The 22679-nt window shown below is 37.6% G+C and overlaps 1 protein-coding gene and 1 pseudogene across 1 annotated transcript; both read left to right on the top strand.

Moving 5' to 3' along the window:
* Positions 1-6206: 6206 nt before the first annotated feature.
* Positions 6207-7597, top strand: LOC103109459 (olfactory receptor 10AG1-like; annotated as a pseudogene).
* Positions 7598-15248: 7651 nt separating this feature from the next.
* On the top strand, positions 15249-16211 carry LOC103109583 (olfactory receptor 10AG1-like). Its single transcript, XM_007518691.1, has one exon. It carries the CDS (start codon positions 15249-15251, stop codon positions 16209-16211), a length of 963 nt encoding a protein of 320 aa, XP_007518753.1.
* Positions 16212-22679: the final 6468 nt, after the last annotated feature.

The following is a 22679-nucleotide window of genomic DNA, read 5'->3' as shown; positions in this document are numbered from 1 at the left end:
AACAATAATGACATCAATATCAACAACAATAATAACTACAACAATAAAAAAACAAGGGCAACAAAAGGGAATAAATAAATATTAAAAAATTAAAAAGAAATTACCCAAGTTGACATATATTCAATGTTTTGTGGTTAAAAATAGACTTGCACATAAGTAAGATTGTGACATGTATCACATATTACATTATAAAAGCTAATAACACTTCTGTTAAAATTTTTGACTTAAACATGTTGGCAGCATATGTTATTTACTTAAATTATTTTGAACAATTTTCACTAGTGCTTGTATTTTTTTTCCTCCAGAGTTACAGCTGGGACTCAGTGCCTACACTGCAAATCCACTGCTCCTGGAAGACATTTTTCCCATTTCCGTTGCCCTAGTTGTCATTATTCTTATTGCTGTTGTTGGACAGACAAAGAGAAATTGAGAGAGGAGGGAAAGATGGGGGGGAGAGAAGGATAGACGCCTGCAGACCCACTTCACCACTTGTGAAGTGGACCCTCCCCCAGCAGGTGGGGAGCTGGGGGCTTGAATCAGGATCCTTGAGCTGGTCCTTGTGTTTCGTGCCATGTGCACTTAGTCTTCTGCGTTACTGCCCAGCCCTGTGTCTGAATTTTTTTATCCCATTACACAGAGACTGTCTAATAAAAATTTAATTATTAATGTTTTTTCACTTGATGATTAATAGTGTGATAAATAAATTAATATTTCTGTGCTATAGACACCTGGGAAAAATCTACAGATTTGACAGCTGTAATTGCTTCTCGGTTGAACATGGATATTGGCAGGTCGATCTATACTCCCAGCCTGTTTTTATCTTTCCCTAGTGGGGCAGGGCTCTGGAGGTGTGAGGGTCCAGGATACATTGGTGGGGTTGTCTGCCCAGAGAAGTTGGAATGGAGTCATGGTAGCATCTGGAACTTGGTATCTGGAAGGCAGCACAACCTAAATTGAAACAAAATGGTTAATGAACAGGAACCAAAAAAGGATAATTAAAGCAGATGAGATTAGGGATTTAATTGTAGAAGGACGATAGGAAATCCATTTTAGCCATGTTCCTGGGGGCCACAAAACTTTAGTAGTTAAGCTTTTTTTCTAAATGATAACAAATACAAGATAGATTGAAAAACTTAAGGAATATATGACCAGATATGCTTTTGGTGATTTTAATAAACTTAATTTTTAATCTACTATTTTTTACATATACTTTTTCGGTATTTTATTTATTTTTATTAAGAAAGTTATAGAAAGTACAGAGAGACCAAAGAGTACTCCTTAATTCTGGCTTATGGTGGTGCAGAGGAATTGAAGCTGGGACCTCAGAGCCTCAGGTATGAAAGTCTCTTGCAGAACTATTATACTGCTTCCCCAGCCTTGTTTGTTTTTTTCACCAGAGCACTGCACAGATCTAATTTATGATGGTGTTAGGGACTGAACTCAGGACCTCTGGTGCCTTACACACAGAAGTAATTTTGCGTACTATTGCGCTGTCTCACCAGCCCATGCACTAAACTTCTTAAGTGGCAGAGTTAGGATGGTTCAGTTCAATTAGAAAGAAGCCTGTGAATGAATTTATCCCAAGGGTAAAATATAGTTCCTACTAAAATAGCAAGAGGTGCTGTAACAATAAGATACATTTTAGAAGGCTTTTGACCTCTACTGCTATAAAAGTAAGTTATTCACCATCAAAGCAAAACACTGATTTCTCATTTTTGTGTCTTTGAATTCAGTTACTCAACCTCACTCCAATCCAGCATCACTAGAAATAGGTAAGCATGAATGACTAGTCTGAATATAACATTTATTTTAATCATATGTTTATATCTTGAGCATCAACAAAGAGCAATCATTTGAAGAACATTGAAAAGATATTCTTGCTTTTGTAAATTACAGAAACGTTTATTCATATAGACCTCATACTCTTCTGACTCATCCTATTGGGACAGAATAGAAAGAACACTGTTATAAATGGAGGCAATAAATAAAAATGCTGTAATCATTATTATCAGAATACGTCCCATTTATCCTCATTATATTTTTATGTAATGATGTTCATTAATTATTAGATACTGACTATGTATTTAGTAATTCACATGTACACAATTTGGTAATCACATGCCCAAAATTCCATTATATATAATGTCAGTACAAAATACTGATAGATTTATTGAAATGTATTTGAGTCATATTACTTTTCAAGAAACGTTATAAGAGATATATTCTGCACCTAGGATGTTTTCTTAGAAAGTGCAGCATAGAACTGGGTGTGCATGGGTTCAGTTTTGCCAGAGTGGTGCTCAGGTCTTGGTCTCTCTCTCTCTCTGTTTTATTTCTAATTTTTTCTAGATTTTAAAAATTAAATTATTTTATTTATTTATTTATTGAATAGAGACAACCAGAAATCTAAAGGGAAGGGGGAGAGAGAGACAGAGAGACCCCTGAAACACTGTTTCACCACTCACAAAGCTTTTCCCCTGCAGGTGGGGACCAGGGGCTTGAATCTGGGTCCTTGCACATTGTAATGTGCACTCAGCCAGGTACACCACTACCCAGCCTTTCTTTTTCTCCCCCCATAAGTAAATTTTAAATAAAAGAGTTAATTTAAAAGACAATAAAATAGAAAAATAATAAATAAAGGGCTGGAAAGTTTTAAAAGTGATGAAGCAGTATTTCAGGCATCTTTCCTGTCTATCTATCTATCTATCTATCTGTCATCTCCCCCCTCCACTCTAAATTTCTGTCTGTCCTATGAAATAAAAAGTAAGAAAGAAAAAGAAAAACGTCACCAGGAGTGATAGATTCATCATGTAGTTATTGAATCCCAGTGATAATCATATTGGCAATTAAAAAAAAGGTACATAGGAATTTCATTTTCTTGCTCAGAGTTCTCTTAAAGGAAAAAGTCTGAATTATTTTTACCAGTTTCTGATGTTGTTTCAACCTTCAATTTTATTTTAAAACAATTCCCAGAATGTAACTTTTATGACTGTAATTATAGTTATGAATACTATTATGATTTTTACATAAAAGGAAGTCATTACCTTAGTGGTAAAAATGAAAAAATAAGCAGGAAATGCATGGATAAGATCCAATACAGTTTCCTTTCAGTAATACAAAGAGAAGTTGCTAATAGTTTTCACGATGAAAGAAACATGCATCTATGTAGCAAAATTTTGCAATTTTTTTTCATTGTGGTGAAATTTTGAGATGGTAAAGATGTTTGAATGTAACTATGTAGTACTGGTATTTTGTATATTGCAAATAAATTCTAATATCCAACTGAATATTCTAAAGACTAGTCTTAAAATTCTTTCTCCTTTTTAACAAATAGTTGAGACAGATATATTACAGTATTTCTCCAATGACACCTAGCCTGAATTGCATATTCTGTTGTAGTGTTTTCTTTCTAATTTTGAGAATCTGAGTTTCAGTTTGCTCTTTGAGTTTACTAACAACTTGATGAGTGGGGGATAATGAAGAGAAGTGATGGAGAAAGGGAGAAGAGTGTATTAAAGACCAGGAGGTAGCCTAGTAGGTGGAGCACAGGTATTCTATGCATGAGAGCCCCAAGCTGAAGAAGAGGGCAGATTCCATGCATAGTGAAGCAGTACTTTGGTGTTTTTCCCTTACTCTCTCTCTCTCTCTTTCTTTTTCACAAGACCACAAAATAGAAAAGTGAACATGGGTGGGGAAGTGGTGCTCATATGTCTCTTGTGCTTAAGGCCCTGGGTTCAGTCTGCAGGCATGAAAGCAGCATACAAAGAACTTAGAGAGCCACAGATAATGGGACAGTGCTTTGTGTCCCGTGCCTCTTATTTTCTTTCTTCTCTTTTCCCCTTCTTTCCCTCTTCTCCCTCCTATCTTTCTTCTCCTTTCTATCTCTCTTCTCCCTCCTGTCTCTTCCTCCTTTTTCTGCTCCTTCTTCTCCTCACCCTCTTTCTCTATAGGGTGGGGGGAGAAGGGAGAAGTGGAAGCTAGAGGAGAAGGAAAATGAAGAAAGTAGGAAGGAAGGTAATTCCTGAATGCAACGGTTAACTCATGAACTGTGGTTGGGTGATATAGGCCAGTCTGTCAAAGGTGGTGATTAATAAGTATTGCTAGATATTAGCTTCCATATTCAAGAATATGAGGTAGTGAAATGTAATAAATATATGTAGGGTGATATAGCACAAGTATCCACCCCTATGTTAAAATCTACTTTAATAATATGAGCTACTAGCCACTAAATTCTCATCATCTTAGATACTCAGATAAGGGATTTCCACATTTACTACAATAAAAATTCATGAGACAGAATTTTATTATTAGAGATTTTTTTAAATCAGAGGTTTATTAAGGAAATGTTAGCTATGATAATTGTTTTCAATTTTTTTTCTGTGTCACAGAAAATTCTCTGGATAGCGGGTTTTATGTAACATTGTTCTTTTAATGTCTACATTTTTGTTGCCAAAATCTTGGTCTTTTCCACACATAATAGCTTTACAAAATATTTATATTTATGTCCCTTTGCAAAGAGTTATGTGTCATTGGATTTCAACTAGTTAATGCATAAAGTAAAAGTTCTACAGCAAATATTATATCATGTGTTACTTTTATAAAATTTTGTTTATTGTTTATTTATTATCTAGAGGCAGAGCTAATCCATCAAGGAAGAGGGAGATAGAGAGGAAGAGAGAAGAAGAAACATCTGCTACCACTGCTTTCCTGGCTCCTCAAGCTTTCTCCCTGCAGGAGAAACCAGGAGACCAGGGGCTTGAGCACAGGTCCTTACAATTTGTAGCCTGTGCACTCAGCCACGTGAGCCACTGCCAGATCTTAATGAGTCACTGTCTTAAACAGAATGGATGAAACAACTATTCTTTCTAGACATATTTAATTTGCACCAGGACAGATTAGATAAGGAAGTCTTCTTAAATCTTGGGGACTATTTCAAAGAAAAATAATACATTTTACATAATACATTTACCTTCTTTCAATTTAGTCAACAAAGATGAGCATTCACACAGCATCGTATTCATAAGCAGCCAAGAAACATAGATGCCAGGGAAATTGTAGTAAGATAAATGTGGTTTGCTGGATGGTAACTGTACGTTAGAACATGAATAACTGAAAAGTCTCAGAGAGGGCTACTGTGACTAACTTTATCATATGATAGGAATGTAATGGGTGCACATTACAGTTAGAATTTATGACTTTGGGGTCTGGGTGGTGGCACACCTTGTTGGCCACACATGTTACAAAGCACAAGGACCCAGGTTCAAGTCCCTGGTTCCAACCTGCAGGGGGAAAGCTTTGTGAGTGGTGAAGTAGGGCTGCAAGTGTCTCTCTCTTTTCCTCTCTATATCCTCCTTTCCTCTCAATTTGTGACTATCTGTATCCAATAAATAAATAAAGATAATAAAAAATTTAAAAAGGAATTTATGACTTCAGCAACAAGAACCTGGTCCTCACTATTGCACATTCATGGACAAGAAGGTGATAATAGAGCTTTTTGTTTCCCTATCCAAATGTTGGAAAGATATGGCTATTTATTTATTTATTTCACTTTATTTTATTTTTACCAAGGCTCAACTCTGGATTATGATGAAGCTGGAAATAGAGCTTTTGACACTTAAACTCTGTTTCTATCTAATAAATAAAAATAAAGTATTTTGAAAGTTGATAAAACTAAAATTTGTGAGTGTTCCGATGAGCAAAATTCTACATTAGTACAATTAAAATTTTACTTCAGAAAATAATGTAGCTATTGAAGACAAAGTAACAGTGGATTTTCTTACAAATAATAATAATACACTGCACCAAACTTAGGCTACGTGTCCATTATAGGCTTGATTTTTATGAAATAGTGAAAAAATTACGTGGTTCTGCTTGTGAGTAAGATCACCCTTCTTTTTTTGGCTTATCTCACTTAAATATGATTCCTTCAAACTCCATCCAAACTGAGGTGAAGAAGGTAGCGTCATCACTCTTCATAGTTGAGTAGTATTCTATTGTTTGTGTATACCACAACCTCCTCAGTGACTCACCTGTTTTCGGATACCTAGGCTGCATCCACATTTAAACAAGAACAAAGAGGAGAAATCTGAAGTAAAATTCAGACTGGTCAGGTGCATTGAACTATAGCCAAGGAATCTGAAGATGAAGGTCAAGGAGTGGGATGGAGGTGGGGAGGGACTTTCAGGTCCTGGTAGAGGATGGTGGATATAAATTTGGAGTGAGAATGTTTTGCAGACACCTAACTTGGTGAGATGAGACATTATACCCATGTGCAAACAACTGTACTGTAAACCTCAACCTCTTAGTTAAAAAAAATTAAGGGGCCTAGTGGTGGTACACCTGACTGAGAGAGCACAGGTTACGATGAACAAGGATCCAGGTTCAAACCCCAGGTTCCCATCTGAAGGGGGAAAGCTAAGAGTGGTGAAGCAGGGTTGCTGGTGTCTCTCTGTCTCTCTCCCTCTCTACCTCCCCTTTCTGTCTCCCTGGATGTCCCTATCTAATAAATAAATAAAGGTAACAAAAAATAAATAAAAGTAAATAAGAAAGAAAGAAAAAAAATGCATGCTATAGATCCGTCAGTTTGTACAATGGGAAGTTTCAGTTCACAAAAGTGAACTAACTTATCTTTATGATCAAGTCATCCCTACAGATGAACGATGAAGAGATAAAATCAGAAAATAATGCTTCCCTGGTCATGCAGTTCATACTCCTGGGATTTTCTGACCTTCCAAACCTTCAACGGTTACTGTTTGGACTGTTCTCTGTTGTTTACATGATCATCTTAGCTGGAAATAGCCTCATCATTATAATAACCAGGATTGACAATACTCTACAGAAACCCATGTATTTCTTCCTGGCCAACTTTTCCTTTCTGGAAATCTGTTATGTGTCAGTCACTCTCCCCAGAATTCTGGTGAACCTTTGGACCCAGGATAGAAGCATTTCTCATCTGGCCTGTGCCACCCAATTGTACGTCTTCCTTACATTGGGAACCACTGAATGTTACCTTCTAGCTGTGATGTCCTATGACCGCTATGTGGCCATTTGTAACCCTCTACGATATGTTCTTCTTATGAACGATAAAAAGTGTATCCAACTGGCGGTTGGCTCCTGGGTCATTGGAATCCCTTTCCAGATAGGACAAACATGGCTAATTTTTTCTCTACATTTCTGCCATTCTAACCAAATTAACCACTACTTCTGTGACATACCCCCCATTCTCAAGCTAGCCTGTGGCGACACTTCGGCCCCGGAGTGGGCACTCTTTACAGCTTCAGCGTTGGTAATTGCAATCCCCTTCACCTTAATCGTTGCTTCTTACAGCAGAATCATCTCCACCATTCTCAAGCTGCCAACAGCCAGGGGAAGGGCCAAAGCCTTCTCGACTTGTTCTTCTCATCTCATCGTTGTGGTTTTATTCTTTGGATCTGCCGCTATCACCTATTTCTGACCCAAATCTAATCGCTCTCCGGGAACTGACAAGCTGGTCTCTCTTTTCTATACCATAGTGACACCCATGTTTAATCCCCTGATATACACCCTCAGGAACAAGGATGTGATATCGGCACTGAAGAGAATATTTCTCAAAAAATAGACTGATAAGCTGAATTGTTCATGATCTGACTACTTGCTGTACAGATGTGAAACATTTCAAACCTAGATGTCCAGGTTTCAAGAATTAACTATTTCCTCATAGTGGCATCATTTAGACTCTGTTAATACTACTCAAACTTTGCTAAGTTTATATCTATGTTGCCAAGGTATATATATGTGAATTTTCCATAAACATAATCATAATATGCATCACATATTCTACATAAAGCTGAAAAAAGGAGCCATGTGGTGGCACATCTGGTTTATTGTACACATTACAGTGCACAAGGACCAAGGTTCAGGCTCCTGGTCCCCACCTGCAGGAGGAAAGCTTCACAAGTGGTAAAGTAGAACTGCAGTTCTCTCTCTCTCTCTCTTTCTCTCTCTCGCTCTCGCTCTCGCTCTTGCTCTCTCTCTCTCTCCTCTACAGCTCCTCCTTCCCTCTCAATTTCTCTCTGTCTCTATCTAATAACAAATAAATAAGGGGCCAGGTGGTAGTGGAGCAGGTTAACACACATGGCACAAAGCGCAAGGACCAGCCTAAGGATCCTGGTTTGAGCCCCGGGCTCCCCACCTGCAGGGGGGGTCACCTCACAAACAGTGAAGCAGGTCTGCAGGTGTTTGTCTTTCTCTCCCCCTCTCTGTCTTCTCCTCTCTCCATTTCTCTCTGTGCTATCCAACAGCAGTAACAATAATAATAATAAATAACAAGGACAACAAAAGGAAAAAATTAACCTCCAGGAGCAATGCAGGCACCAAGCCCCAGCAATAACCCTTGGAAGCAAAATTAATCTGTATCTGTCCGCTCAACTGCATTTATTTCTATTTTCTAATTCTAATTATGAATCCAAATAGTCATCTTCAAATTATTTCATATTTTGATCACAACTCTAATTGAAGTGTCTCTGATATGAATTGATAATTTTTTAAAAGTTCCTTATTAATTGAAAAATATACTTTCAGGATAAACTAGGGACCGCACAGCTGCATTCCTGTCAGGGGTAACTCTTCATCATGCCTTCAACCCTTTCTGAAGTGTCTGAGGCACATCAAACCTTTTGAACCAGTATTGCCAGGACAAGTTCGCATCTTTCTTCAGAACTGTTGGTGACAGATTGTATCCTGATTCTAGATTCTTAGATCAGCAGAAGGGCAGGGGAAATAGTTTATATGTTGTTTATCTTTGGTTCCCAAGTGGCAGTTCAATCTCTCATACTACCAAAAGGCAGAGTTTAGCAGTGCTCTAATATAAATAAGTAAACAAATAAATTTACAAATGAAATGAACCATTCAATCTACACACGTCTTATAGTTCCTGTAAATTCATTCTATAATTCTCTCAGTCACGGGTTTTAGATACTATCATAGCAAAAGGAGGCGCCGTTTAACTCCCTCAGATTTAAGCCATGCCACCCTTTTCCTTTTTTGTTTTCCTCTGCTACCGGGGTTATTGCTGGGACCTGGTGCCTGCACTATGAATCCATAGGTTCTGACAGCCGCTACCTTTTCCTCTTTTCAATCTATATATTTTTTAAATTACTATTTGACAGGACAGAGAGAAACTGAGAAGGAAGAACATAGAAAGGGGGAGAGAAAAAAAGATAAGACACCTGCAGACCTGCGTCATCACCCCTAAAGCACACTCCCAACCCCAACCCACACTCCCTACAGGTGGGGAACGGGGACTTGAACCCAGATGCTTAAGCTTGGTAATATGTGCCACCACTCAGCCTTTTAAATCATATCCTAAAAGCACAAAGTCTGCTTTTCTTACAGGCATTTCTATACCAAAGGCATTGCAACAACAGTGATTGTGAGATTATTTCTGATTGTATATCATATACTAGTAAAGGGATTAAGTCTGAAATGTTCCCAGCCATGACCACAGAATACAAATTCAGACCTACAGGAATACAGAGGTTACATAGGTTCCCGTGCTGACTATGGGCCCCAGATCAAATCAATGGAGTTTACACTTAACAATATTCATATACTTTCCCCAGATTTGGTAGCTACTCTCTTCCCTGATCCAGATTTCTAGTCCTTCTTCCAACTATGACACCATCTCCCCAGACAATAACCTGGATCCACCTGCATATGAGCTGTCAGGCTCACACAAAATCTAGTAAAGTCATGAGCCCCTTATACCTAGAATAGAACTACTAGTTTTTTCCCAAAACGGAGACCTTAAATTTTCATCTACGGTATTCTTGCCTTTATGTTCATGATTAGTCAACAATTTGTTCTGCTTTATAGCAGAGGACCCCACCAATGTGTCCTGGAGCCCCGCCTCCCCAGAGCCCCACCCCACTAGGGAAAGAGAGAGACAGGCTGGGAGAATGGATCCACCTGCCAACACCCACGTTCAGAGGATAAGCAATTACAGAGCTGTACCTTCCACCTTCTGCACCCCATAAAGATCCTGGGCCCATGTTCCCAGAGGGATAAAGAATAGGGAAGCAGGGAGTCGGGCTGTAGTGCAGCGGGTTAAGCACAGGTGGCGCAAAGCGCACGGACCGACATTTCTCTCTGTCCTATCCAATAACTATGACAATAATAACTACAACAATAAAAACAAGGGCAACAAAAGGGAATAAATAAATTAAATAAATAAAAAAAAAATAAAATAAGGAATAGGGAAGCTATCAAGGGAGGAGTTTGGATATGGAGTTCTGTGGTGTGGGAATTGTACTCCTCTTAGCCTATAGTCTTGTCAGTATTTCCATTTTATAAAGGCAAATTAAAAAAAAAAAAAACAATATGTGAAACTGAGTGGTGGCTCACCAAGTAGAGTTCACATATTAACATGTGTGAGGACCCAGGTTTAACACCCCACTGTCTCCCTGTTTGGGGACAAAGGCTTGAGCCTGGACCCTTGGTAACATATGTGCTCTGCTGGCTGTATACTCCCCAGGCTCATCACAATGTATTTCTACATTTCTCTAACATACGTCTCCATACACCTCACCTTCCACCAAACTGCCAGACTGCTCCACCACTGGGACTTAGATGCTAATATCCTCTTAGTTATCTTCCCTCCGACTTTGGAATCCCTGACTTTGCTGCCATAGTGTGCGGTCCATTGACACTGCAGCTTTCATTGTCCTTAGTATTTGTTTCTTAAATCCCATCTATGAGCGAGATCATCTGGTACTCATCCTCATTCTTCTGGCTTATTTCACTCAGCATAATTCCCTTTAGGTCCATCCGCATAGCAATAAAAGAAATATCATCTTTTCTTACATCTGGGTAGTATTTCTTAGTGTATCTATTCCATAACTTCTTTAACTAGTGATGTTGTGACCAGTCATGTTGTTGGCCAAACTGATGGTTTTAAAATCTCAACTATTTCGTATCAGATATCTGATCAGATATGACTTGATCAGAATCAATTAAAATTATGAGTATTATAACTGAAAAACATGAATCATTACAGAAGGAATTTAAAGAAGACCCAAGGAAATGGAAAGGTTATCACTTTAGCATTCTAAATGGCATTGAAACATAAAGCCTTTTGAGAGAGTCCGCATATCAAATACACAGCCTATATATTAAAAAGATTCAGTTTGTGTTTTGAGAAACTTTGAGACATACAATTGATTTTCCCCCTCTCATATTAATTAACCACTGATTTATATGTCTCAAAAGCCTAGACCAAGTAGATTAGAAGCATCCAATAGCACATCTATATACAAGATACTGGATACTGTACAGCAAACCATAACAAAAGGACTTTTCAAAGTTAACCCAATTAACAAATAATGTGATGATAACATTAACTATCGATTGTCTTTTTGAACCCTAAGACAGCAGGAACTTCACATCTCCACTATAGAGCCCCTACTTCCCCCAGTCCTGGAACCCTTGGATAGGGCCCACTTTCCCGTATGCATCTCCCAATCCAAACCAAATAATGCATCCGCCGATCACAACCTAACCAACGCAACGATTGCCACCTCAACATGCTTCACCTCAGACTGTGTCCAGAGACTTCATGTGTGGAATGACAACCCTTCAGCTTCATTACTCGGGTGAGACCTTTCCTTTTATAGTACACTCTAATTTCATCTCAGGTAGTTCACTTTCTAACAAAGTCCCATAACCTAGATATATACCAGTTTCTGTGAGAGAGAGCTTATGTTCACAGGTATCCATAAACTACTGCAAAATATATACCTGAAAGCAAAAGTACACTAGAGTTTGCAGTGAGTACCTCCCTAACACTTCCTCTCCACTATTCCAAGCTTGGGATCCATGATTGCTCAACAAATTGTTTGGCTTCATATGTTAACTCTCTTTTCAATCACCAGGTTCCAGATGCCACCAGGATGCTGGCCAGGCTTCCCTGGATTGAAGACCCCACCAATATGTCCTGGATCTCAGCTTCCCCAGAGACACACCCTACTAGGGAAAGAGAGAGGCAGACTGGGAGTATGGACCGACCAGTCAACGCCCATGTTCAGCGGGGAAGCAATTACAGAAGTCAGACCTTCTACCTTCTGCAACCCTCAACGACCCTGGGTCCATGCTCCCAGAGGGCTAGAGAATGGGAAAGCTATCATGGGAGGGGGTGGGTTATGGAGATTGGGTGGTGGGAATTGTGTGGAGTTGTACCCCTCCTACCTTATGTTTTTGTTCATTAATCCTTTCTTAAATAAAAAAAATTTTTTAATTTAAAAAAAAAAGAATAGGAAAGCTATCAGCGAAGGGGATGGGATACAGAGGTCTGGTGGTGGGAATTGTGCGAAGTTGTGCCCCTCTTATCCTATGGTCTTGTCCATGTTTCCTTTTTATAAATAAAAAAATTAATTAACAACAACAAAAAAAGAAACATAAAGCCTGCTTCAACCTTAAGGCACTGGAAATTTGCATCTTTTTAACAGTTTAGTTTTTATAATGAAAATGATTCTAAACTTGTGATTCCTGATGCTTATTTTTCCTAGTGAGAACAAAAGACATGATAGATCAATCATTAAAGATATAGATGTGTACAAATGTCTATTTGGTCTCTGTATCAAACAACCTGAGTGGAAAATAAGACAGCTCAGTTCTATTAGGAAGAGTAGGAAGAGACCAGTGAAGCAAGCTGATTCCCAGGGGAAAGCAAACTTTCTATTTAAAGAGCAAGTTTTATTATGACTATAGAAAACACATTAGAAAGTTTGCAACATTTGCTTCAAATAAAAGGTGATTATTTATCTGCCCATCTCTTGATTCAAGTGTTAAAGGTAGATATTACACCTAGCTTCAATTCAGACAGGTAAGCAGGAATTAGTTCTGTGAATATTAAATTTATTTTTAGCACATCTGTGGGATTTTAGTAGCAGCAAAGAACAACAATTTGCAGGAAACTTAAAAATCATTGTTCTTGCTTTTTAATTAAAAATTTTATTCTTGTAGATTTTAAACTTTTTTGTTTACTCTAATCATATCCAAATAGAAAACATAAAGAGTAAATAAAATAGGCTGGTAGATAAATTATTCAAATTATTGATATCAGCATTCACAATGATTATCATCACTGTAATCATTTCAGATAACTTGCATTACCTGTTGTATGTTAATTATGCCTTGATAGTTTGCATGTATTATATCTTGGAGTTTTATGTCAAGATCTCAGCATATGTTTTGAAGGAGATAGTATGAACCTTAATGGATGCAATTTCATCCTGCTAGTTTCAAATACACTTTTTGTTGAGTTAAATTCTCCAAATAGGGAGGTTACTCAGTGGCAAGACACAAGATTTGCATGTGTGAAATTTTAATACTTCCACACAGAACCTTTTTTGTGTGTGCCTCCGGAGTTATCACTGGGACTTGGTGCCAGCATTGTGAATTTACTGCTCTTAGTGGCCATTTTTTCCTCTATATTTTTATTAAATAGGTCAGAGAGAGAGAGAGAGGAGAGATAGGGAGAGAGGAAGAGAGACACCTGCAAACCTGCTTCACAGCTTGCAAAGTGTCCAAATAGGGTCCTTATGACTAGTACTATGTATGCTTAACTGGGGACACGACTGCCCAGCCCCCAGTAAACAACTTTAGAATATAATATTTGTCTTTATTTTCATTGAGTTAGCCTCTAAAGACTTTCAATATTCTAATACAATATTGGAGATTTGCTGTATGTTCCAGAAAAAAATTAATTTACTCTTTTAATATTAATTAAATGAGAATTATTTATTGATTTTTCTTTTTGTTTTGTTTTACCAGAGCACTGCTCAGCTCTGGCTTATGGTGGTTTGGGGACTGAACCTGGGACTTCAGAACCTCAGGCATGAGAGCCTCTTTGCAGAACCATTATGCTATCTACCCCTGCCCGAGAATCATTTGCTTATAATCTGTGTCTATATATTGTGTGCTATTCCAAGGAAGTAGATCAGCTTGATCAACTTTCAATCTTCCAGTTGTAGTTTAATCAGCAATGGTGAAAATTCACACGTCAACACACTTTAGCAAATCAAATAAACATAGATACAAAGGAAAAACTGAAATAATTGAGATCTGAAGGTCAGTGTCCTCAAGTGAGAATCTGACTAACTTGAAAATATCACAGGTAAGTTTTTGTCACTGTCTTAGATAGAATAAGCATGTGAAAGGTACACTGCAGTTAGAATTTCTATCGTTGTGGTCTGGGAAGTGATTGGACTCTCAAGCACAAGGTCCTGAGTTCTATCCTTGACAGCACGTATTCCAGACTGATTTATGATTCTCTCCTCCTATCTTTCTCATAAATAAATAAAATCTTTTAAAAAAGAGTTACTATCACGAGTATAAATGCTACATATATTTTATTGTGTAATTGGGCAAGAAGAACATCTTGGGGTACCATTTCCTTCCACTTCAAAATCTGGAAAAAAAAAACCTAAGACTTTTATAGACTTTACATTAAAATTAAATACTTTTTATAATGAGAGAGGGAGATAGGCCGAAGAATGAATTCCTTATTCTTTTTATGTGGTGAAAGGGATTGAACACGAAGTTTAGTGCTCCGTCCTCTCCCATAACTCTGAAGTACGGGCTAAAGTGTACTAACATCACATGATATTTAGCGTTCACTAATTTTTTTTTTTTACAAATTCGAAAATAAGCAGAGTCACAAAGTTAGAAGTATCACAGGAAAGTTGTTACTTTTTAAAATTAGCTATGTGCATTTATAAGTTATTTTAAGATAATTTATTACTTATTACCTGTGCAGGGAGGGATTAGAGTGACAGAGACATTGTAGTATACAAGACCAGTGTGCTAGAAATCCTAGGTACTATTCATGGCATCTCCAGTAACTAAGACAAAGGGAGTCAACTTGAGTCGGTAATCTAAAAAAACACCTGAAAGAGGAGGAAATGTCTTTCACTAAAAGAATAGAAATGCCACAGTTGAACAAACATTCTTCTTGAAGCTTTGAGTGTTCAGATGTCTAACAAGTTACATTGACACATGGTCAAAGATGTGAGAATATATTGTAGAAAGTATTAATATTCCTACAAGAAATAACACACTTTAACACCTTTTTTAGAAAAGTCTTTATTTGCAGATGTTTGCCTTCACGGAGACCTGAGGAGCTTGAAGGATATATTATTATATTTATTGTGTACATGAGAAATCAAAGTCTGGACAAGGTCACTAACTCGTACTTCTATTAAGCTACCCTAGAGATGAATTATCAAGGGATGAGAGAAGACAATGTTTCTGTGGTGATACAATTTATCCTCATGGGATTTTCTGACCTTTCAGAGTTCCAAGGGTTACTGTTTGGAGTCTTCTCCATCATTTACATGATCATCTTAGTTGGAAATAGCCTCATAATCATAATAACCAGGATTGACAATGCACTGCAGACACCTATGTACTTCTTCCTGACCAATTTTTCCTTTTTAGAGATCTGTTATGTCTCAGTCACTCTCCCAAAGATTCTCATGAATCTTTGGACTCAGGAGAGAAGAATTTCTAAGCTGGAGTGTGCCATTCAAATGTACTTCTTTCTCGTACTGGGAACTGGTGAATGTTTTCTCCTGGCAGTGATGGCCTATGACCGCTACGTGGCCATTTGTAACCCTCTGCACTATCCCCTGCTCATGAACCACAAGATGTGTATATGCTTAGCTGTTGGCTCTTGGGTCAGTGGAATCCCATTCCAGATTGGGCAAACATGGTTAATTTTCTCTATGCATTTCTGTGGCTCGAACCAAATTGACCACTTCTTCTGTGATGTACCTCCCGTCCTCAAGCTAGCCTGCGGGAACACTTCTGTCAATGAGATATCCATCTATGTAGCAACAGTGTTGATTATTGTAACCCCTTTCATGTTGATAATTGCATCTTATAGCAAAATCATTGCTACTATTCAAAAGTTGCCAACAGCCAGCGGAAGAGAAAAAGCCTTCTCCACCTGTTCTTCACACCTCCTAGTTGTGGTTTTATTCTTTGGTTCTGCAATCGTTACTTACTTCAGATCCAAATCCAATCAGTCTGCAGCAACAGACAAGCTGCTCTCTCTTTTCTACACGGTCATGATCCCAATGTTTAACCCCATGATATATACCCTCAGGAACAAGGATGTGATCAATGCATTAAGGAAATTGTTTCTGAACAAAACAGTGTGTGGAGTCAAATTATAAAATGTGATTGACCTTGGGGGCCGGACAATGGTGCACGTGGTTGAGTTTACCTACACCATGATCAGGGACCCAGGTTCCATCCCCCAATGGGGGATCCGGGACATTTTATAAAAGATTAAGTAGGTCTGCAGGCGTCTATTTTTCTCTCTTCATCTCTATTTCCCCTTGCTTTCTCCATTTCACTCTGTACTATTAAATAAAATAGAAAGAAGAGAAAAAATTAAAAAGAAGGAAAAAATTGTGACCAGGAGCAATGCATTCATAGTGCAGGGTTAGTGATAGCCCTGATGGCAATAAAATAATAAGTAATTATTGGATTTGAAACTGTTATCAAAGAAACCTTATGACCCACATTTCCCTAATAGGGGTTAACTACTTCAGCTTAGGATGTGTTTTCTGATATTTTTATTATATATATATTTAATTTTATTTTATTTATTGAATAGAGACAGGCAGAAATTGAGAGGAAGGAGAAGATGGGAAGAGAGGCAGAGGGGCCAGGTGGTGGAGCACCTGGTTGAGTGCATGTTACAATGCACAAGGACCCAGGTTTGAGCCCCCAGTCCCCACCTGCAGAGGGAAAGCTTTTCAAGTGGTGATGTAGGGCTAAAGGTGTCTCTTTCTCTCTCCCTCTCTATCTCTCCCTACCCTTTTGATTTCTGACTGTCTCTATCCACTAAATAAAGATAATGAAAAAATTAAAAAATAAAAAAAGACAGAGAGACACTTGCAGCACTGCGTCACCACTAGTGAAGCTTTCCCTCTGCAGGTGGGTATCAGGGGCTTGAACCTGGGTCCTGACACATGGTAACATGTGAGCTCAACCAGGTTCATACCACCCGGCCCCTTCAGATATTTTTAAATATCACCCCAAATTTATTTTGCTTAGATGTGGGCTACATAATTTAGTCAGTTTATCTATCACTATTCGTATTTTCCTTCACTGAGAGGTTCATGAATTACACTGCAATACCTGACACAAGAATCAAGTTGATCATCTCTCTGTGATAGGTATCTACAAAACCATCTGACCTTTAACCTGCGCCTTTTTCTACCATCAAACACCAGAGGCCAATGGCCTGTCAGCTCTCTTCCTGCCCCTTTGCCTTGGTGCAACATACCAACTTCAGTCCAATTTGACTCTGTGGTTTCCCATTTCTGTCCTTGTTTCTTAAGTTTCACCTATGAGTGAAACCATCTGGTATTCATCCTTTTCTTTTTGGTTTACCTCTTTTAGCATAATTCCTTCAAGTTCTATCCAAGATGCACTGAAAGAGAAGACTCTATCATTTTTAACAGCTGACTAGTATTCAAGGCAGCACACTTTGTGATAGCTCAAACTTGGAAGCAACCCAGATGCCCGAGAGATTTATGGCTAAGAAAGTCATGGAAATTTGATTCGTCTTAATGTCCAGTGTCAAAGTGATTATATATATATATTTTTCATAAGTAAAATGATAACCTATGGGACATTTTCATTTAAAACTAAACAAAAATCAAAGCACAGAATCATTTATCATTATTGACATCATTATTGACATCTTTTCAGTTACAAGTATCAAATCAGTAACTCACATTAAAGATCTTATTTAGTGTATCCATGTCTGATAATTCCTGTTAGCGGTATTTTTTTTTCATTTGTGCAATGTATAGTTTTAGTTATGATTTTACCAATACGTTTAAAACAGCACAATTCCCTGTTCCAAATATTTTATTGTATGTCATCAAATCGTTTGTATTCTCAAAAAGCAAACAGAGTATTGTTTATGTATTGCCTTGTGTGTGTCATTTATGGAAATGTATGTATATCTGATAGCCCTATTCACACATAAACAAGTGGGATGGTGGGACCTGATGTTTGTGTAATCCATCATTCTCAGTGATGTGACTTTCTTCATATTTTTTAAATCTCTACGTATTGCACAGAGACTGTCAGAAATCGAGAAGGGTGGGGGTGATAGCCCTGCTTCACCACTCACAAAGTTTTCCCCCTGCAGGTGTGGATGGGGGTGGCCAGGAACCTGGGTCCTTGTGAACTGTCACATTTGCACTCAGCTAGGTGTGCCACTACTCGGCCCATGGCCTTTTTTTTTTCTTTTCTTTTTCATTTTTTCTTTCCTTTTTTTTTTTTTTTTTTTTTGATAAAAGAAGAAAATGGAGACCCCTGGAGCTCTGGTTTGCTGCTTCTGAAGCCTCTTCCCTACAGATGAGGACCTGGTGCCTGGAACTGGGGCCTAGAACACAGTGATAGGTGTCATCCTGCTCATATCTTTTTCCTTTCCTTTCAGAGACGAAAAAGATGAGGATTTCGATGGCAATATCAGCTTCAGTCATTTCTGGTTCTTTGACTCTTTCAAATTTCAAAGAGATAGTAATGCCCCAGGTATGCAGATAACTGAGGTTTCTAATCACCATGTTACCAAAAGCTTTAGGGCTTTTCACTGTGTTCTACAGTTGAGCTACAGTGCTCTGGTCAGACCAAGAAAATTATAATAATAAAGAACAAAACTCCAACTCAATGTTTTTTATGCTGACTTTATTCAGTAACTACCAAATCAAGAATCATGTAACTTACCAGAGAAGACAAAAAATGTTTTGCTTTATACAAGGCAAGAGATGGAAAAGGCAGAAGGGAGAAGGGTCATTCAGTAAGTCCATATTTCTTGTAAGAAGAATTTGGTTGACCTTAAACCACACTGTCCAGCAATTCTTTACAGATTAAGGAACTCTGTGGTGCATTCTCCATTCTAGTGTCACTAGGGGGAAAATATTTTGGCTATAGTGAGAGCTATTTGATAAAATCAAATTACAAATAATCATAAAATGACAAAGCATTGATTTTTAGGTGTTTCGGAAGTAACATAATTTCCTATGATTGAGTATGTTTTAGTAATTTAGAGGTACTTTTAATTAGGCATTTAGACCCCTGGGGATGAGGTAACTATTTTTATTTAAAGAGCACTTCATGCTGAGAAAGAACAGAATGCTTTAGAGAGAGAGAAATGTATCTTTGATGGAGTAAGTGACTTTAACTACAACAATTAAATAGCTGAACTCTTATAGTCAGCAAGTCAGCATCATTCAAATAAAAAAAACGTGAGTATGAATTATTTTTAAATGGCATTAAGTTTAACTTCTATTTTTTAATATTTTAAATATTTTATTCACTTATTTATTTTTGAATAGAGACGGAAAGAAATTAAAAGAGGAGTGTGAGATAGAGAGGGAAAGAGAAAGACAGCTGCAGCCCTTTTTCACTACTTGTGAAGTTTTCCCTCTGCAAGTGGGGATCAGGGTCCTGAACCTAGGACCTGTGTGTAATCTGTACACTTAATCAGGTGTACCACAACCTGGCCCCTACTAACCTGTAATTTTAAACTCATGATATTTAATTGGTATAGAAAACGGAACACTTTAATTAAGGGATTTATCTATATTTATGATGCATAAGGTAACATTTACATTGTAATATCATCATAAGTAATCACTTTAAATCTCTTTTCTCTACTGAATATTATAGAGGATGGAGCGATTTTTTATTTTGCATAATATTTCTTGGGAAATCTTTATTTTTCTAAGTAACATAATCTATGAAATTATTTTCAATTTATTTTCAAACCACAGTTACCTAAAAACCAACACACAGAAAGAGATGTACACATGTATAGTAAAGACATTGTAAATTTTTAAAAAATAGCTTAAAATTCCATATAGAATTATAAGTTATAGTAAGTATTAAGTTGGTAACTAATATTTCAAATAGGAATAAAATTGAAGCTTGAGTAACTCCCCATATCTAACCAAATGAGAACTTTATACAATTCTGTCAGCATACACACTTACTCAACGGTTGGACACTTGAATGTAAGTTTAACTACTAAAATACTATTTCATATTTATTGGTGAGAACTTCCTTGAGCACTCACCAAAAACTGATTATACAGACTATCTGATAGTACAGTGAACATCTTCATTTTTCTCTAGCTATTTTCTTGAGAAAGATTACAGATATGCTATAATTTTATCTCTGTCACCAAACATTAGTGTAGTATAGTTATAATGTTTACTGTCTACTACTGTCTATATAGCTATCATTTATTTATCTAATACCATGTACTGGATATAATTTTACTCAATTAAAATCCTTTTAATTGGGAGTCGGGCTGTAGCACAGCAGGTTAAGCGCAGGTGGCGCAAAGCACAAGGACCGGCTTAAGGATCCCGGTTCGAGCCCCAGCTCCCCACCTGCAGGGGAGTCGCTTCACAGGCGGTGAAGCAGGTCTGCAGGTGTCTATCTTTCTCTCCTCCTCTCTGTCTTCCCCTCCTCTCTCCATTTCTCTCTGTCCTATCCAACAACGACAACAACAATAATAACTACAACAATAAAAAACAACAAGGGCAACAAAGGGAATAAATAAATAAAATAAATATTAAAAAAAAAATTTTAATCCCTTTAATTAATACTGACATTCACAAAACTGACACAAAAAATCTTGTATTTTTTCTTTCCCACCCTTTTAAGGGTGGTGATCCCACATAAAAATATCTGCTGACTTTCAGAATCAACTACTCATCTCAACATCAAGCATACAAGGTTTTTAAAGATGTTTTATTTCTATTAATGATTTAATATGTATTTTAAATATCATAATGGATATAATTGTAATAGGGTGTAATTCCACACAGTTCCCACCACTAGAGTTCCATGTCTCATGCCATCCATTGGAAACTTCACTATAGTTATCCCTCTGGGAACATGAACCAAAATTTTTTTAAGGTGCAGAAGGCAAGATTTCTGACTTCCGTAATTGCTTCTTCACTGGACATGGATAATTAATTGTAAGTCAAACCATACCCTAAGCCTGTTTCTATCTTTCCCCAGTGGGGTAGGGCTCTGAAGAGATGACGTTCCAGGATTCATTGGTGAGATCATTTGCCCAGGCAAGTCAGGATGGAATCATAGGAGCATCTGCAACTTGGTGACTGAAATACAGTATAATGGAAAACAGGATAAAATGTTTAATAAACAGGAAGCATAAAATAGGAATAGAGCAGATGAAAATAGGGACCATAGGGTAAAAGGAATCTAGGAAGTCTGTTTTAGGAGCATTCCTAGGAGCTGATGCTTTAAATAACTTTGCTTGAGCTTGATAGATAACATGAGGGTTGACCAGAACTATCATACAAGCATTTTTTACGTCAATTGATTCTTAGAGACAAGTTGTCAGTCTTTAACTTTCATGCCACATATGTTAGGAAAAAGCACCTGAGATGATTTGCACTGCCTGGGAGGTGGCAAAGTGGTTAGAGTGATCAAGATTCAGGCGTGAGGTCCTGAGTTTTATCCTTTGCATCTCATATGCCAGAGTGATGCACTGTTTTGTTTTTTCACACTTTTAATGCCTTTGTCATGTTAATGAATAAACAAATCTAAATTTAAAAGTAAACCAAGGAAGGAACTAGGCAAAATTTAACACTATGGATGGCTTTGGGATTAAGTCTACAGAACAAAGAAAATAATATAAACAAAATTGTTTGTAAAGGACTAGCAATTTCCACATTTAATGTTTGTAAATGTTAGAGAGTACTAACATTATTAGAGAATGCTTTAAGCTCTCCATTCATGGTCACCTTCATCATGTGGTACAACAATGTGAGATAAAGAGAACTTTTATAGATACTTAGAGGAAACTTTAGAAAAATAAAATCTAGGTGTATGTGAGAGAGAGAGAGAAATAGAGGGAGACAAAGAGGGAAACCTATGCTTCATCGCTCTGAGATCACCTCTTCAGATAGACAGTGTGAGACAGTTACATCATGTCTTACATCTGAGCAATACGTCATGGGTGTGAGAGCTGCTGTACTGAAGCAAAGCAAGGGGCTCAGGATTAAGGGAAGCATAGGAGGAGATGGTGGGAGGAGTGTCAGGTGCCCAGTTCACAATGGTGAAGAGGTATTTGTGATTCAGAGTTGGATTACTATGCCGAAACCTATCAGGGGGAGAAAAGAAATGTAATCTTAACAAATGTCCAATAAGCCATTATTTCTCCAACAAAATAGTTTAGGGAGTGTTCTGGGAGATGGCACAGTGCATAAAGCATTGGACTCTCAAGTGTGAAGTCATGAGTTCAATCCTAGGCCACACATATACCTGGTTCTTTCTTTCTCCTCCTTCTACTTTTCACATTAATAAAGAAAAATAATGGAGGGGACAAGAGACAGAGGGAAGAAAGGAAATACCACAGAACCAAAGCTTACCTACTGCAGTGAGGATCAACTCTAATGGGAGTCACTTGATGGCAAAGAGGGCTTCACCATCTTGAGATCTATCTTGACACAGATTTTGCTTTTAATAGTATTTGGTTTTATAAACTCAGTTACAAATGTCATGACTTCTAGTTTACAACTCTTGAGCTGTGATAAGAATCAATCAATGAGGGAGTCGGGTAGTAGCACAACAGGTTAAGC

The sequence above is a fragment of the Erinaceus europaeus genome, chromosome 17, assembly GCF_950295315.1.
Source record: "Erinaceus europaeus chromosome 17, mEriEur2.1, whole genome shotgun sequence".
Taxonomy (NCBI): Eukaryota; Metazoa; Chordata; class Mammalia; order Eulipotyphla; family Erinaceidae; genus Erinaceus; species Erinaceus europaeus.
Note: the sequence above shows the minus strand (reverse complement) of the source record. Positions and strands in the feature narration are given on the sequence as shown.

What these genes read in the sequence shown, in the direction of transcription:
- LOC103109583 (XM_007518691.1), top strand. Translation starts at nt 15,249, where the DNA reads ATGAATTATCAAGGGATGAGAGAAGACAATGTTTCTGTGGTGATACAA.